The following is a 14,858-nucleotide window of genomic DNA, read 5'->3' on the forward strand; positions in this document are numbered from 1 at the left end:
CCCCACTTCCCCTCCCGGCCCACTTCCCAGCCTCTGGCAACTATCAATCTACTCTCTTATCTCCATGAGTTCAATTGTTTTAAATTTTTGCTCCCACAAATGAGAACATGAGATGTTTGTCTTTCTTTGCCTGGCTTATTTCACTTAACCTAATGTCCTTCAGTTCCATCCACGTTGTTGCAAATGATGGGATCTCATTCTTTTTTTCTGGCTGAATAGTATGCCATTGTGTATATGTGCCACATTTTCTTTTCCTTTTCTTTTTTTTTTTTTGAGACGGAGTCTTGCTCTGTCACCCAGGCTGGAGTGCAGTGGGGTGATCTTGGCTCTGCAACCTCCTCCTCCCCTGTTCAAGCAATTACCATCCCAGCCTCTCAAGTATCTGGGATTACAGGTGTATGCCACCATGTCTGGCTAATCTTTTTGCATTTTTAGTAGAGACAAGGTTTCACCACATTGGCCAGACTGGTCTCGAACTCCTGACCTCAGGCAATTCACCCGCCTCGGCCTCCCAAAGTGCTGGGATTACAGGTGTGAACCACCGTGCCCGGCCCCTGTGCCACGTTTTCTTTATCCATTTGTCTGTAGATGGACACTTAGGTTGTTTCCAAATCTTGGCTATTGTGAATAGTGCTGCAATAAATATGGGAGTGCAGATAGCTCTTCAATATACTGATTCTTTCTTTTTGGCATATACCCAGCAGTGGGAATGCTGGACCAAATGGTAGCTCAATTGTTAGTTTTTTGAGGAACCTCCATACTGTTTTCAATAGTGGTTGTACTAATTTACATTCCCACCAACGGTGTATGAGGGTTCCCTTTTCTCCACATCCTCATTAGCATTTGTCATTGCCTTTCTTTTGGATGGATACAAGCCATTTTAACTGGGGTGAGATGATATCTCATTGTAGTTTTGATTTGCTTTTCTCCAACAATGAATGATATTGAGCACCTTTTCATATACCTGTTTGTCTTTTGTATGTCTTCTTTTGAGACATATCTATTGAGATCTTTTGCCCATTTAAAAAAATCATATTATTAGATCTTTCCTATTGAGTTGCTTGAGCTTCTTAAATATTTTGGTTATTAATCTCTTGTCAGATGTATGTATAGTTTGCAGATATGTTTTCCTATTCTGTTGTCTCTTTGTTGATCGTTTGCTTTGCAGAAGCTTTTCAACTTGATGTGATTCCATTTATAAATGATACTTTTGAAAAAAATGATAGAAATGGGGAATAGGTTAGTGGTTGCTGGGGTGGAGGGCTGTGGGAGGGAGATGGATGTGGTTATTGAAAGCCCTACTTGGGGGATCCTTGTGGTGATGGAACTGTTCCATATCTTGGTTGTGGTGTTTGTATACCTGAATCTACACATGACAACACTGCATAGAAGTGCATATATATATATACACACACACACACACATATATAAAATACACACATAAATAAGTACAAATAAAACTAGGGAAATTTAAATAAGATAGATGGGTTTTATCAATGTCAGTATCCCAGTCATGATATCGTAATATAGATTACCAAGATGTTACCATTGGGGAAAAGGGATCTCTCTGCATTATTTCTTAGAACTGCATGCATATTTCAAATATCTGAAAATAGTTTGATTAAAAAATTGAGACACAGTAATTGTACTTCTTTACAATATTTATTAAATAACAAGATAAAGTGGCAGGTTGTATGACTCAAGTAATTTTGAAGAATTGATAAGCATAAATGATAGTTAAGGTATTTTCACAAATGTAGTATGTATGGTACAACAGGAAAGTATATGTGACTTGGTGACCAAGTTGCAGGGGCTGCTAATACCACTCTAATCTGTTTCCTATATTCATAGTTGAAAGAAGTAGTAGATTTAAGTAAGAGGTTACTGAAAATATTTTTTCCTTTCCAAATTCACATACCCCCTAAATTTAGACCCCAGGATAAGAACCCCTGACTTTATATCTTTTTACATTTGATTATCTGATATATCTCAAAGGCCTCTGTCAAATAAAAGAGAAACCTAATGTGTATTTGTTTTGCCTCAAGTACCATGGATAATGATAGGGGCTCATAGAAAATACTAGTAGACACACTTCACGGTTTTAAAGATTTACTTGCTATTATTCACCCGTATGCCTACTGTTCACCATAATTGCTTAACACTAGTTTTAAAAGAGAAGTATGTGTGGATTTTAAGTATAGAATAGACTATACATTATTGATATGAAAAAGAAATATGTCAAATTGATTGCTTATTATCCAGATTGACTAATATTGATTATCATTAAATATTTTAGTTTGCTTTCACTAGGAAATCAGTTAATGATAGTTTAGCCTTCAGTTGTCCATATCTCTGAGAGTATCTAGGTCAAATGAGGCTGTTGTTTTAAAAGAAACGAAGGTTAGTGTTTTGGGATTAATATTCTACTTTAAAATATCACCTTTTTGTTTCATTTGATGTTAAAATCTAAACTTTTTGAATATTTAACTGAGTAATTATTTGAAATTATTATGAAGTATTTTCCTCTATACTCTATTGGTTAAATATGTCTTTCATAACATAAGAGGTAACAATATGGACACAGAATTTAAAACTATGTTTAGAGTTTGTGTACTTGACATTTCTAATACAGGCTGAGCATCTCTAATCCAAAATCCAAAATGCTCCAAAATCCAAAACTTTTTGAGAACCAACATGATGCCACAAATGGAATATTCCACACCCGACCTCATGTGTTGAGCTGCAGCTAAAATGTAGCCAAAACTTTGTTTCATACACAAAATTATTAAAATCATTGTATGAAATTATCTTCAGGCTATTTGTATAATGTGCATATACAACAAAAATAAATATCGTGTTTCAACTTGAGTCCTGTCTGCAAAATATCTCATTATGTATTTGCAAAGATTACAAAATTGGAGAAAACCAGAATTCTGAAACACTTCTGGTCCCAACCATTTGAATCAGAGATACACAATCTGTAATACAAGTGCTCAGAAAATGATCTAAATATTTGTTCTGTGACGGTCTAAGAGTCTGTAATTTGGGGGTGAAATGCTTAATTGATATTTAATATACAAAAGCTTCAGTAAGGGAACAATAAATGATTTCATCATAGAAAACCTTATACTTTTCTTTCATGAAACATTTTAGCTGATCATATTTTAATAAACTTATTCAAATTCTTTTGGGAAAAATGGCACATATAATCTGAAGAATTATGATGCTTATACATTGCTGTAGAAAAGCTTTTATCACCTCTGCCCTATAATTTGGGATATATTCTCTCATTTTGCCTATTATTTTCATCCTCTGAAAATGCCTTAGTTAGAAACAGTGTTTCCTGCAATGGGAAATGACACAATATGAAGTTAATCTCATGACAGTAATTTTCTGTGTAGTTTTTTTTCTTGTAGACTTCAATTGGTAATATGTAGTATCTTTTACCCTACATTTTTTTGTGCCATTAAAAAATATTTTTCAGTGCAAACTGCATTTTAAATTATTTTAAGTTTTATTATATAAATTGATTTTAATATATTTTTATATTTTTGATACATAAATTACATAACTCTATTACTCTGCCAGTAAGAGATGGCTTTCTTACAAAAATGGAGAGAAGCCATCTAAAGGTTCTGCAATATATAGCATTCTCTATTCCACCAAATATACAGCTATCAGAATAAATAAATAGATTCACTTGGATATGGCACGTATTTTGTGTCTCCCTTTCCTCCTTGAACTCAAGGAACTGATGATGATGAAAATGGCATTTTGATTTCTTATGTTTGAAAGCTGTTGGAGCCTCCAAGAACAACAGTGTGAACCTCTGTAGATATAATCCCAAATATGTTAATCTATAGCATTATATTTTCAGAGAACACAATGATAGATAAGAAACTCATTTGATTAAAATAGCCAAAGAAATGGACTTCATTAGGATTTATAAATCGTGGTCAATAACACTAACAAAATTACTGTTTTCATGAAAATATTGTCCATCCTATTTGAAAATGACATCCCTGATAGTAATTGCTATCTGTGTGCATGCTGTAGCTGAAAAGACTTGTGTACAATCAATAGTTCTGTCTAGTGTCTGCAGCAAGATACCTTTACAGCTAAGAACCATAAAGCCTTTTCTCAAATTGTAAGTAAATCTGTTTTTACATTTAAAAATGACAGACCATACTCAGACTAAGTCCATCTAAACTCAGAAGTGGTTCTCTCCACTGCAAACTAAAAGTGTTCTTTCTTAGAATATTGCTTCTCTGCTGTTGATTTTACCATTTCATATCAGAGCAAGGGGAATCTGTGACTATTAAACTGACTCAAACTACCTTTTGATTATTTGTTTACTGTCTTAAAATAATACAAGCACAGTCACATTGACTAGTATCTCCATCCTAATGATTTTCAAATTAAGGAATGGCTTCAAATTAGGAAAGCTCTTTGTTCACCTAGGTTTGGAATAGCATGATGTACGCTAATTGCTAACTTTGTCTGCATTATTTTTTAAAGATCAAATGGGCACAGTGGTAATTTTCATTAATCTCATACAGAGCAGCTAATTAAAATTTCCATTATTACCCATCCATTATCTAGTTGTTTCCTTTGTTCAGTATCAGAACAGGATGTTAATAAGCCATTCTTGTATTACAGCCCTATTAAGTATTATGAGAACTAATGTATTGCACTATTTTGTTTTTAGGTGATTTTTAAAATATTATCTTGCACCATATTGATTATGCTGAAGGTACTTTGACACCTTGACATTCTGTAATAGAGATTTCAGAATTAAATATTTGTTGCTTTAACATTTTATTCAAAATTGAGAAAAAGTAGTATATAGTAGAGAAAGGAGCTATCCAAGGACCAGAATATTTGTTTTAGTCTCATACTCTTAATAATTATGTGAACTTAGGCAATTACTTGGATTCCTCATTTTTGTAATGAGGGTATCAGAAGAACTGATTTTTAAGGGCCAGTCCAGCCTTAGCTTGCTATCATATTTTTATAACTTTCAAATATGAACTTATGTTAAAATCTCAAAGTCTTTCTAAGCTTGGTAAAAGGCGTCTGTTCTATAAAGTTGTATATTCTCTGTCATGCTCCAGTAGATTGTTTGCTTCCATTCTTTATAACCAGAGAGGATCCTAAATTATATAATTTAAGCTTGTTTCTAAGACTTGGGTGGGAGTGAGCCACAAAGTGATGAGCTGGCTCACTTGTCTATAAGGAGTACCTCGGCCATGACCATATGTTCCAATTAGACTAATCCTGTAGGGAATCAATTAGAAAAAGGGAACCAACATTTTCTGAGTAGATTGTTCTGTGTCCATGAGATGCCCAATATGAAATACCTCTGAGCTGTCCTCAGCATGCAATAGTGTCTCAGTTTACCTGTTCTATATTCAGCATCTTTGAATATATTATAACTGAATGTCTCAGAACTATAATATTCTGAAGCAAAACTAAGCTTAGAATCTTCAACAAGTTGAAACTCATCACTCATCCACCCTTTTGTTTATTCTCCATCCATCCATCCATCCATCCATCCATCCATCCATCCATCCAGGAAATATGTATTGAGTGCTTACTTAAACACTGTCTTAAGATCTGAGGATACAGTGGTGAACAAGGCAGGCAAGAATCCTGTCTTATAAGAGCTTGTGTTTTAGTGCGGAAGACAGTAAACAACTGAATTACAAAAATAAATTTTCATAGAGGTAAGATCGTAAATGATATTTAAAATGGTGTTGCGATGATAATTAGAATGTGAGGTGGGGAGAAGACTATGGGGCTGAGATTAAAACGATGGGAGCCAGCAATAGAGAGGTTGGGGTAAGGGTTTTCAAGGCAGAGAAAACTGCAAAATACAAAGGTCACTCAACAGGGTTAAATTCCATATACAATCCCCTAGGGGAGGATTAGTGGTGCCTTTTTATATATTAATTTAAAAATAACTTTGAGGATTATATGAAAGTGGTGTGTGACTACAGACTTGAAAACTTTAATTCCTTTTACTAGTAGTTTTCAGACTGGCATATGTAGTAAATAGATCCCTTGTTACTGATGAACTTTGTATTGCTCTAGAAAGTGAGTTGGCCGAGCAAAAATAAAACTATAATTTTGAATTTGCAAAATTATGCTTTAAATATTTACTTGCTGTTATTCCTTGTGGAATAATAGATGCGTAAGGAAGTTACAGGAATATGGACATGATCTCTCAGTGATGGTTTTACTTACTGTGCCATTTAGGTGATGATGATTCATCCAGTATACTTTTTTATTTGTGGAGGAGATGGAGTCTTGCTTTGTGGCTCAGGCTGGAGTGCTGTGGCGGGGTCTCAGCTCACTGCAACGTCCGCCTCCTGGGTTCAAGCTATTCTCGTGTCTTAGCCTCCCAAGTTGCTGGGATTACAGGCATGTGCCTCCACGCCTGGCTAATTTTTGTATTTTTAATAGAGACGGAGTTTCACCACGTTGGCCAGGCTGATTTCGAACCCCTGACCTCAAGTGTTCCACCCGCCTCAGCCTCCCAAAGTGCTGGGATTCCAGGTGTGAGCCACCGTCCCTGGCCCATCCAATATATTTTTAACATCTGCTGTATCTCATAACGAAGCAAGAAATACCAAGTCAGTGTCCATTATACAAAATATAGGAGCTAAAAGTGTGAAATTTTATTCCTTGTTCTGCAGTTATTATGGAGAAGTTCAATAATAACACACTTTTATTGAGGCTCACTAAATTCATGACCTGTGTTAGTTATGTGGCATAGATGGAGTTCCCAATGTAGAAGTGAGACAGACACAAATAATGACCTCTACCACAATATTTTAAGTGCTATAATAATGATAATAGTGCCACAGCTCTAAGGGAATAGAGTTCCCCTATATGTTATAAGCCTTTATCAGACTTAAAAAATTTAGCATTTAATGGGATTTTTAAAATTCAGAAATTAAGAATGATTAACACTTTCTACATTGAGGAGGTATTCTCAATCAAAACCCAAATAGTGTGAAACCATAGGGAACTCATTTCTCATTATTAACACTGTTTTTTTTATTTTAAATGTCGTATCCTCTAATGATAATACCTCTACCCAACAGGCAAAAATTCCTTTCCTTATAATCTCCGTATAATATTATATTTCTTATGATGATATATCATATCCTAATGATGTTATTTTATGGTAAGTATCCTTAGATGTTTAGCAGAAACTGAGTGTAATTTGTATGAACCTGTAAAATGGAACTCAAGCTTGGAGTCTTAATTCAGGGATATACATTTACAGTATAGGAAAGGGGCAATTATGATTAGGTAGGTCTAGAATGTGAAACTATGAGGTATTAGTATAGTGAATGTGTTGACAATGTTTTCCTCCCAGCCTTTTCCCTGAACTACTTATATAGTTATAGCAAGATGATGAAGTTAAGGAGCAGTGATGAGATGAGTTCTAGAAATAACTCCGTCTATATTGAAAATTAACTTAAAAACCAGTTACTATCAGATAAATGTATTTAATGACTTTTTATGATTAATCTACAACCTGAGAGTAACAGAAAGGAATAATTGGGAACTGGTGAATGCTTTCAACTGATTTGATTAATTAACATGCTAATTGGAGACTATATTGTTTTACATTTTAATAACTGTTTTCACTTATTTTTTTAGAAAGGCTGATAACTCTGATATCTTTCAGTAGATGTGGGTTATGTATAATGGTATATATTAAATTTTATTTGCTGGATTTTGTGGAATCGAATATACATATCTTAACTAGGAAAATTAATAAGAGGATTTTTGAATGCTTATCCTCTGGATTAAGGAGGACTAGCTAATATTAATTCTAATGCCTGAATTGTAAATTTAAGCACCCCTGTCAATGACACTTTGTGTAATTCAAGTTCATATTCTATTCAGGTCATGAGCACCAGCACTGTAATTTTTTTTTTAAATGAGGTCGAGGAAAATGTTGAGATATATACAACACAATTTTAACACATCAGTTCTGTGATCAAGAATTTTTAAGCGTGTAGCACTCTGCACACATTTTTATATAACAAAATAAATATTCTGTGCATTATTTTACTTAAAAATTTTTTAAAAAACATTGTCTAAAATGGTATCTTTGTTTATTTTTTAGGGTGGGCTGAAAAACAGCAAACATGAATGCACCCTGTCTTCACAAGAATATGTTCATGAATTACGATCGGGTATATCAGATGAGAAACTTCTTAATTGCCTAGAATCCCTCAGGGTTTCTTTAACCAGCAATCCAGTCAGGTAAGTCGTTATTATCATTTTGGTATGATTCATACAATTTGTAGTGTATGTAATTGTTTGGGAATATAATAAGTTTTGTTATTTAAACCTCAGGATTTTCTGACTAAAAGTCTGATGTTAATAAAGCAGCAGCATCTGATTGTGAAGTTGTAAACTTTTAAAAATATATTTAGTTGGATCTCCAGTAATGTACAATTTTAGGAATACAAATATTAACATAGAGCCAGAAGTTAAATGTCCACATTTACATGGAAATCTATTTGTGGGCTCAGATAATTATTATATATTTATTTATTAAGCAAATTAAGCATATTTGCTCCATGATTTTATTCTTCTTTGTGTGTGTGTGTGTGTGTGTGCGAGACGGAGTCTCGCTCTGTCGCTCAGGCTGGAGTGCAGTGGCACGATCTCGGCTCACTGCAACCTTCGCCTCCCAGGTTCAAGCAATTCTTCTACCTCAGTCTCCTGAGTAGCTGGGACTACAGGCGCGCACCACCATGCCCGGCTGATTTTTGTATGTTTAGTAGGGAAGGGGTTTCACCATAGTGGCCAGGCTGGTCTCGAACTCCTGATCTCGTGATCCACTTGCCTCGGTCTCCCAAAGTGCTGGGATTACAGGCGTGAGCCACCGTGCCTGGTCAATTTTATTCTTTTAAAACTTGAAAGGTATATATAACTTCATGTTCTTCTATAAGTTTTAGATATACTCCACATATTTCTGTAATTTTGAGATAGCAAAAAGTGAATTATTTTAACCAGTAAAAGAAATGAGAGCATTAATAAACTCCTCAAAACTCAACTAATTTAAGCTATTAACTAACTACAAAGGATTGTTAGGAGGTTACTTGCCAATGGTGGATTCCAGTAACTGTGGTTCCTTTATTAAGCCTTTAAATCAATAACACCCAAAATAAAATATTTTATAAAGAAAAACAAAATTTCAATAAAATATCAAAACATTCTTGGCCGGGCATGGTGGCTTACACCTGTAATCCCTGCACTTCAGGAGGCTGAGGCAAGTGTATTGCTTGAGTCCAGGAGTTTGAGACCAGCCTGGCCAACATGGTGAAACCCCGTCTCTACTAAAAATACAAAAAAGTCAGCTAGATGTGGTGGTGTGTGCCTGTGGTCCCAGGTATTCAGGAGGCTGAGGTGGAAGGATCACCTGAGCCCGGGAGGTGGAGGTTGCAGTGAGCCCAGATCCCGCCACTGCACTCCAACCTGGGAGACAGAGCCAGACCCCGTCTCAAAAAAAAAAAAAAAAAAAAAAAAATCTGGGATCTATTTGTATAACTGCTAGAAGTTCAGAATTTACTCCGTAAGAGTATATAAAAAACTTACTGTGATTTTATCCATGTTTTTCCTAATATGTAATAGGCGTAAATCTTGTACTTTTCTGTCCTTTCCACAGAGCCTTGAAAATAATTTAGAGCTCAGTCATTCAGTTTGGATTTATGTATAAATTGAAATATATTAATTACTCATTTATAGTGCACTTGGCAAAAAATACCTGGAAAATTACAATTTTAAAACAACAAAAAATTTTAAAAAGCCAGTGTTAAGATGTGACTTATCTTAGAGTATGATAATCATTGAAAGACGATTGTCTTGCTATTTCTTAAAAAATACTCCTAGGTTTTTTTTTTTTTTTTTTTGAGATGGAGTTTTGCTCTTGTCACCCAGGCTGGAGTGCAGTGGCGCTGTTTCGGTTCACTGCAACCTCTGCCTCCTGGGTTCAAGTGATTCTCCTGCCTCAGCTTCTCCAGTAGGTGAGATTACAAGTGTGCACCACCTCGCCTGCCTAATTTTTGTATTTTTAGTAGAGACGGGGTTTCACCACGTTGACAGCCTGGTCTTGAACTCCTGACCTCAAGTACTCCATCTGCCTCGGCCTCCCAAAGTTCTGGGATTACAGGCGTGAGCCACTGCACCCGGCCCAATGCTCCTGGTTTTAACGGTTTGAATGAACGGGGGACGTGAATTCTTGAGAACAGTAACCACGGTGGTGCATTTTTCCCCCTGCACATAACGTACAGCACTCTACCGTTTTGCCAAGCACTTCATGCTCCTAAAATTTCTGTTGCATTGTTGTTTGAATGAATGAATAAATGAGTCTTTTAAAAGTAATTGTAGAAGTTGTAGCATTAAGAAATGAAGAGGGGGACTAGTAAAAATGCATTTTTATAGAGATGTTGGGAAAGGCTTGCTTGAAATTACACGTGGGACTTTTACTAGACAGGCGCTTTGACCAGCTAAGCAACAGGGCTCCCCTCGTGTGGGGCTTTTAGAATGTAGCAACCACTGACACACAGGGAAGGATTATGCCGTCAGGTGAGAAGGTGGCCGACCCTGACTGGCTGGAAGCAGACGCATTCTGGTAGCTGATTGGTCCACAGGTGGCGTGAAGCTTGTCACGTCCTCAGGCTCCCAGCATTCAATCGTAGCCTTTCAGACAGCTTGAAGCCTTCTGTGGAGAGCTCAAAGCCTTCTGTGGAGAACTCAAAGCTGTCCGTGGAGCCCCAGACGAGCCAAAGCCCACCTTCTCCTCGGCCTGAACTGTCTTGAAGATGAGTAACAGTGGGTTTGGGAGCTATGGCAGCATTTCTGCTGCTGATGGAGGGAGTGGAGGCAGTGACCAACTGTGTGAGAGAGATGCAGCTCCTGCTATTAAGACCCAAAGACCTAAGGTCCGAATTCAGGACGTTGTACCGTGTAATGTGAACCAGCTTCTCAGCTCTACTGTGTTTGACACTGTGTTCAAGGTTAGGGGAATTATAGTTTCCCAGGTCTCCATCGTGGGGGTAATCAGAGGGGCAGAGAAGGCTTCAAATCACATTTGTTACAAAATTGATGATATGACTGCGAAACCAATCGAGGCCCGACAGTGGTTTGGTAGAGAAAAAGTCAAGCAAGTGACTCCACTGTCAGTCGGAGCATATGTCAAAGTGTTTGGTATCCTCAAATGTCCCACGGGAACAAAGACCCTTGAGGTATTGAAAATTCATGTCCTAGAGGACATGAACGAGTTCACTGTGCATATTCTGGAAACGGTCAATGCACACATGATGCTGGATAAAGCCCGTCGTGATACCACTGTAGAAAGTGTGCCTGTGTTTCCATCGGAAGTGGATGATGCTGGGGATAACGATGAGAGTCACCGCAGTTTCATCCGGGACGAAGTGCTGCGTTTGATTCATGAGTGTCCTCAACAGGAAGGGAAGAGCATCTATGAGCTCCAGGCTCAGCTCTGCGACCTTAGCCTCAAGGCCATCAAGGAAGCGATTGAATATCTGACGGTCGAGGGCCACATCTATCCCACTGTGGATCAGGAGCATTTTAAGTCTGCTGATTGAGGCAGGGAAAACATCCTTTCCTTTTCCAAAGATCCCTGCATCCATCTGAGAGTAATTTTGACCTGATGACTTTTTAGGAAGTAGGACTAAAAAAAAAAAAATCTCAAGTGGCATTCTTTGTCAACTCGCTGCTTTTCTAACTGCTTTGAACTCTTCAGATTTTCTATATTTGAAGCTCAGAGAGAGATGGTGATGGATAAATTGACAACTCTGTAGGATTTACTAGCAAGCTAATGGAAACATGATGACTTGAGGGGAAGAAAAACTACAGAAAATGTAGAAATGTATTATTTAATTGTGTTGGAGCTTCTTTTCCCAAAAAAAACCAAACAACAACAACAACAAAAAGTCTTGCTTGTTTTTATGTTAGAGTTATTTTCCATGTTTGGATTTAGCGTATAATGATATTATCTCTTGTTCAATATAGTATTTAGTACTTCATTAATTCAAATGAGCTGAAGATATTAATTTGTGAATTCTAATGCTCAGTTCAAACATTTATGTGTGATTTGCTCTCATTACTATGAATTTATGTTTTCTTAAAATAAGATTATACTATGTTTAAATAAATCATTTTTGCCAGGTTATCTTTGAATTTTTTTTTTTAATGTGGTGAAGTTTAATGATTATTTCATACATGACGTGGTATTTGGATGAAATTACAATTTATTGCACTTGCATGGTAAATGGATGCCAGAGTTTCTGTAAGTTTGATGTGCTGGTGTATTATTTATTTTACTAAATGCTCTGTTTTATGTATAACAAGGTAATTTTTAGGAGGTTAGGGAAGCAAGTCATGGGAATATGAAACTTCCTGAGTTTAACACAAATTTATTCAAATGTTTTATTAAAATAGTTTTATAAAATCTTAACTTTCCTGTGTGATTTTTTTTCTAAGTACATTTGAAAAAGCATTTTTGTTTTATATCCTTAAGGATTAATAGTTTTAATTATCCAGATTTTTTTCTTTTCTATATATAATACCAAGAACATATGCTATAGCCTAGTTCTAACAATACATTTTAGTGTAGATTATATAAATTATGTGAGACTTTTAAATAATTGACCATTAACGAAAGCCCTCACTTACCTATGCACTAAAGATGGTATCTTTCAAGGTGTTAAATATTTTACATTAGAGGAAAGAAAAAATATATACTTTTGAATGAATATGTATTGTATTTTATATAATATATGTATATTCATATATAATATATATTCACATAGAAGAGAAGAACATTATTTGTCTAATTGAATCATGAAAACTGAAAAAAAAAATAACTCTTAAATGGAGCATTGCCAGTAATCCGTACTTTCAGGAAAACTTTCAGAAAATGGCCTCTGTCAGTGGCCATTAGAAAAACTTACCACCAATTCTTGCTTAAGCTTTGTGATGCATGTTTTTCTTCCCCTTGAAAGTAATCATAAATGACACTCTTGAAAAACACAAATGAATAACATACTATAAACCTGTTACTTAAATTATCAGACATTGTGAAAATTCTGGTCTTCATAAACCTAAAATATTCGGAACCACTTTTTGTTGAAAAAGGTTACCTGTCCTAGGGAAAATCATATTGGGGGAGAGGCAACAAGGGGCATATATAATACTTAGAATTGTGGAACTGAAAGAAATAGTCTAGCAGATACAGTATTCTTTTGTGATATCACTTACCCAAATTCAGAAACCATGACATCAAAATCTGATATTTATGAGTATAATTATAGGTCGCTCCCATAATTGCTTGAGCTGACTCAGCTGGCCAGTGGATGGGTAGCCACTTTTTTTTCCTACTCTAGGAGCATGCCTCCAGAAGGAGGGGGAAAAAAACTCTTTTTTTTTGTTTTGTTTAGGAGGCCAAACTGCTTTTGTCCCTGCAAACTGATACATTGAGATTTGTACACCTGAATTTAAGGCAGAAGACCAGCCTCTCCCCCATCCTCTGAGGGGCAATGTCCTCTATCTGTGTTCCTTGGGGTTGTTTTAGGCTTTTAAAATTACTACTCCCAACCCTTATTCTTCTGAGTGGAATCATGTGCTTTAGTGGATTCTGCTGCAGGTAAGAGATAGCAGTGGAAAAATAGTAAGTAGGTCTAGATATAATGTCAGTGGAAATAAAAACATTTTTAGGCAGAAAACAATCACTGGATTGTTTTATACAAGCATATTTAGTCCATGTTAAAGGGTGCAGATTTTTAAAGTTCATTTTCAACACGCACCTGGCATGCATACTTTCTCAATTTTGTTCAGATTGGGAATGACTTGGCTAATATCCCCTTTCTCCAAGGTCCTGCCCTGATTGTTAGCCACACCTTTTGAGGATAAGATACAAATCCTGGGGACATACTATTGACTATTTTGGGCAGGGACATTGAAGCCTGAGGAACCTGAAAAACGTAATTGATGATTATAATCCACCCGAGGTTTTTTCCTATGGCTCACAGGCTTATGAAATATATGTATTTATATTGAGGTTGATTCTGAATTAACTATGAATAAATATATTTGAAAGTGTTTTCAAGGCCAATATAATAATCTTACTATGGTCATAATTATTAGTGATCATTTTGTTACTTTTACCTACTAAATTTAGTAACATTTGGAGTAGAGGCTGAAAAGCATAGATTCTTATATTTTTTCAATTTCTGTTTACTTTTGATAACAGCAATTTAAAAAAGGTAACTAGCAAGAATTATATTTGTTCATGAAACCTTTAGTGAGTTCCTACTATATGCATTTAAGTGTTAACTTTAATTTTGATGAGTTTAAATTTAATTGATTTCTGAAATGCTTATTAAAGATAGTAATAGTTAACATTTTAACATTTATTTAATATTTATTATCTCCCAAGTACTGTTCTAAGAGTGGGAGTTGTGTGTATGTGTGTGTGTGTATGTGTGTGTATGTGTATGTATGATTCCGGTGATGCCTAGATTTACATTTTCAGCACAGACCTCTTTTTTTTTTTTTTTTTTTTTTTGAGATGGAGTTTTGCTCTTGTTGCCCAGGCTGGAGTGCAATGGCACAATCTCAGCTCACTGCAAACTCTGCCTCCCAGGTCCAAACGATTCTCCTGCCTCAGCCTCCAGAGTAGCTGGGACTACAGGCGCCTGCCACCATACCTGGCTAATTTTTGTATTTTTAGTAGGGCGGGGTTTGCCATATTGGCCGGGCTGGTCTCAAACTCCTGACCTCATGATCCGCCTGCCTCGGCCTCC

General features: G+C 36.0%; 2 protein-coding genes across 6 annotated transcripts in view; both read left to right on the forward strand.

The window, feature by feature from the left end:
- The window catches only part of DIAPH2 (diaphanous related formin 2), a 918,351-nt gene that overhangs the window by 185,637 nt on the left and 717,856 nt on the right, over positions 1 to 14,858 (forward strand). For all 5 annotated transcript variants that reach the window (XM_077988110.1, XM_077988112.1, XM_077988113.1 and 2 more), the window contains one exon: positions 8,147 to 8,286. In XM_077988110.1, the coding sequence (XP_077844236.1) occupies positions 8,147 to 8,286 (140 nt within the window). The remainder of the gene's footprint in view (positions 1 to 8,146; positions 8,287 to 14,858) is intronic.
- Positions 9,929 to 11,964, forward strand: RPA4 (replication protein A4). Its single transcript, XM_001088106.4, has one exon. It carries the CDS (start codon positions 10,854 to 10,856, stop codon positions 11,637 to 11,639), a length of 786 nt encoding a protein of 261 aa, XP_001088106.1. The 5' UTR covers positions 9,929 to 10,853; the 3' UTR covers positions 11,640 to 11,964.

Source organism: Macaca mulatta, chromosome X, assembly GCF_049350105.2.
Source record: "Macaca mulatta isolate MMU2019108-1 chromosome X, T2T-MMU8v2.0, whole genome shotgun sequence".
NCBI classification, from domain to species: Eukaryota; Metazoa; Chordata; class Mammalia; order Primates; family Cercopithecidae; genus Macaca; species Macaca mulatta.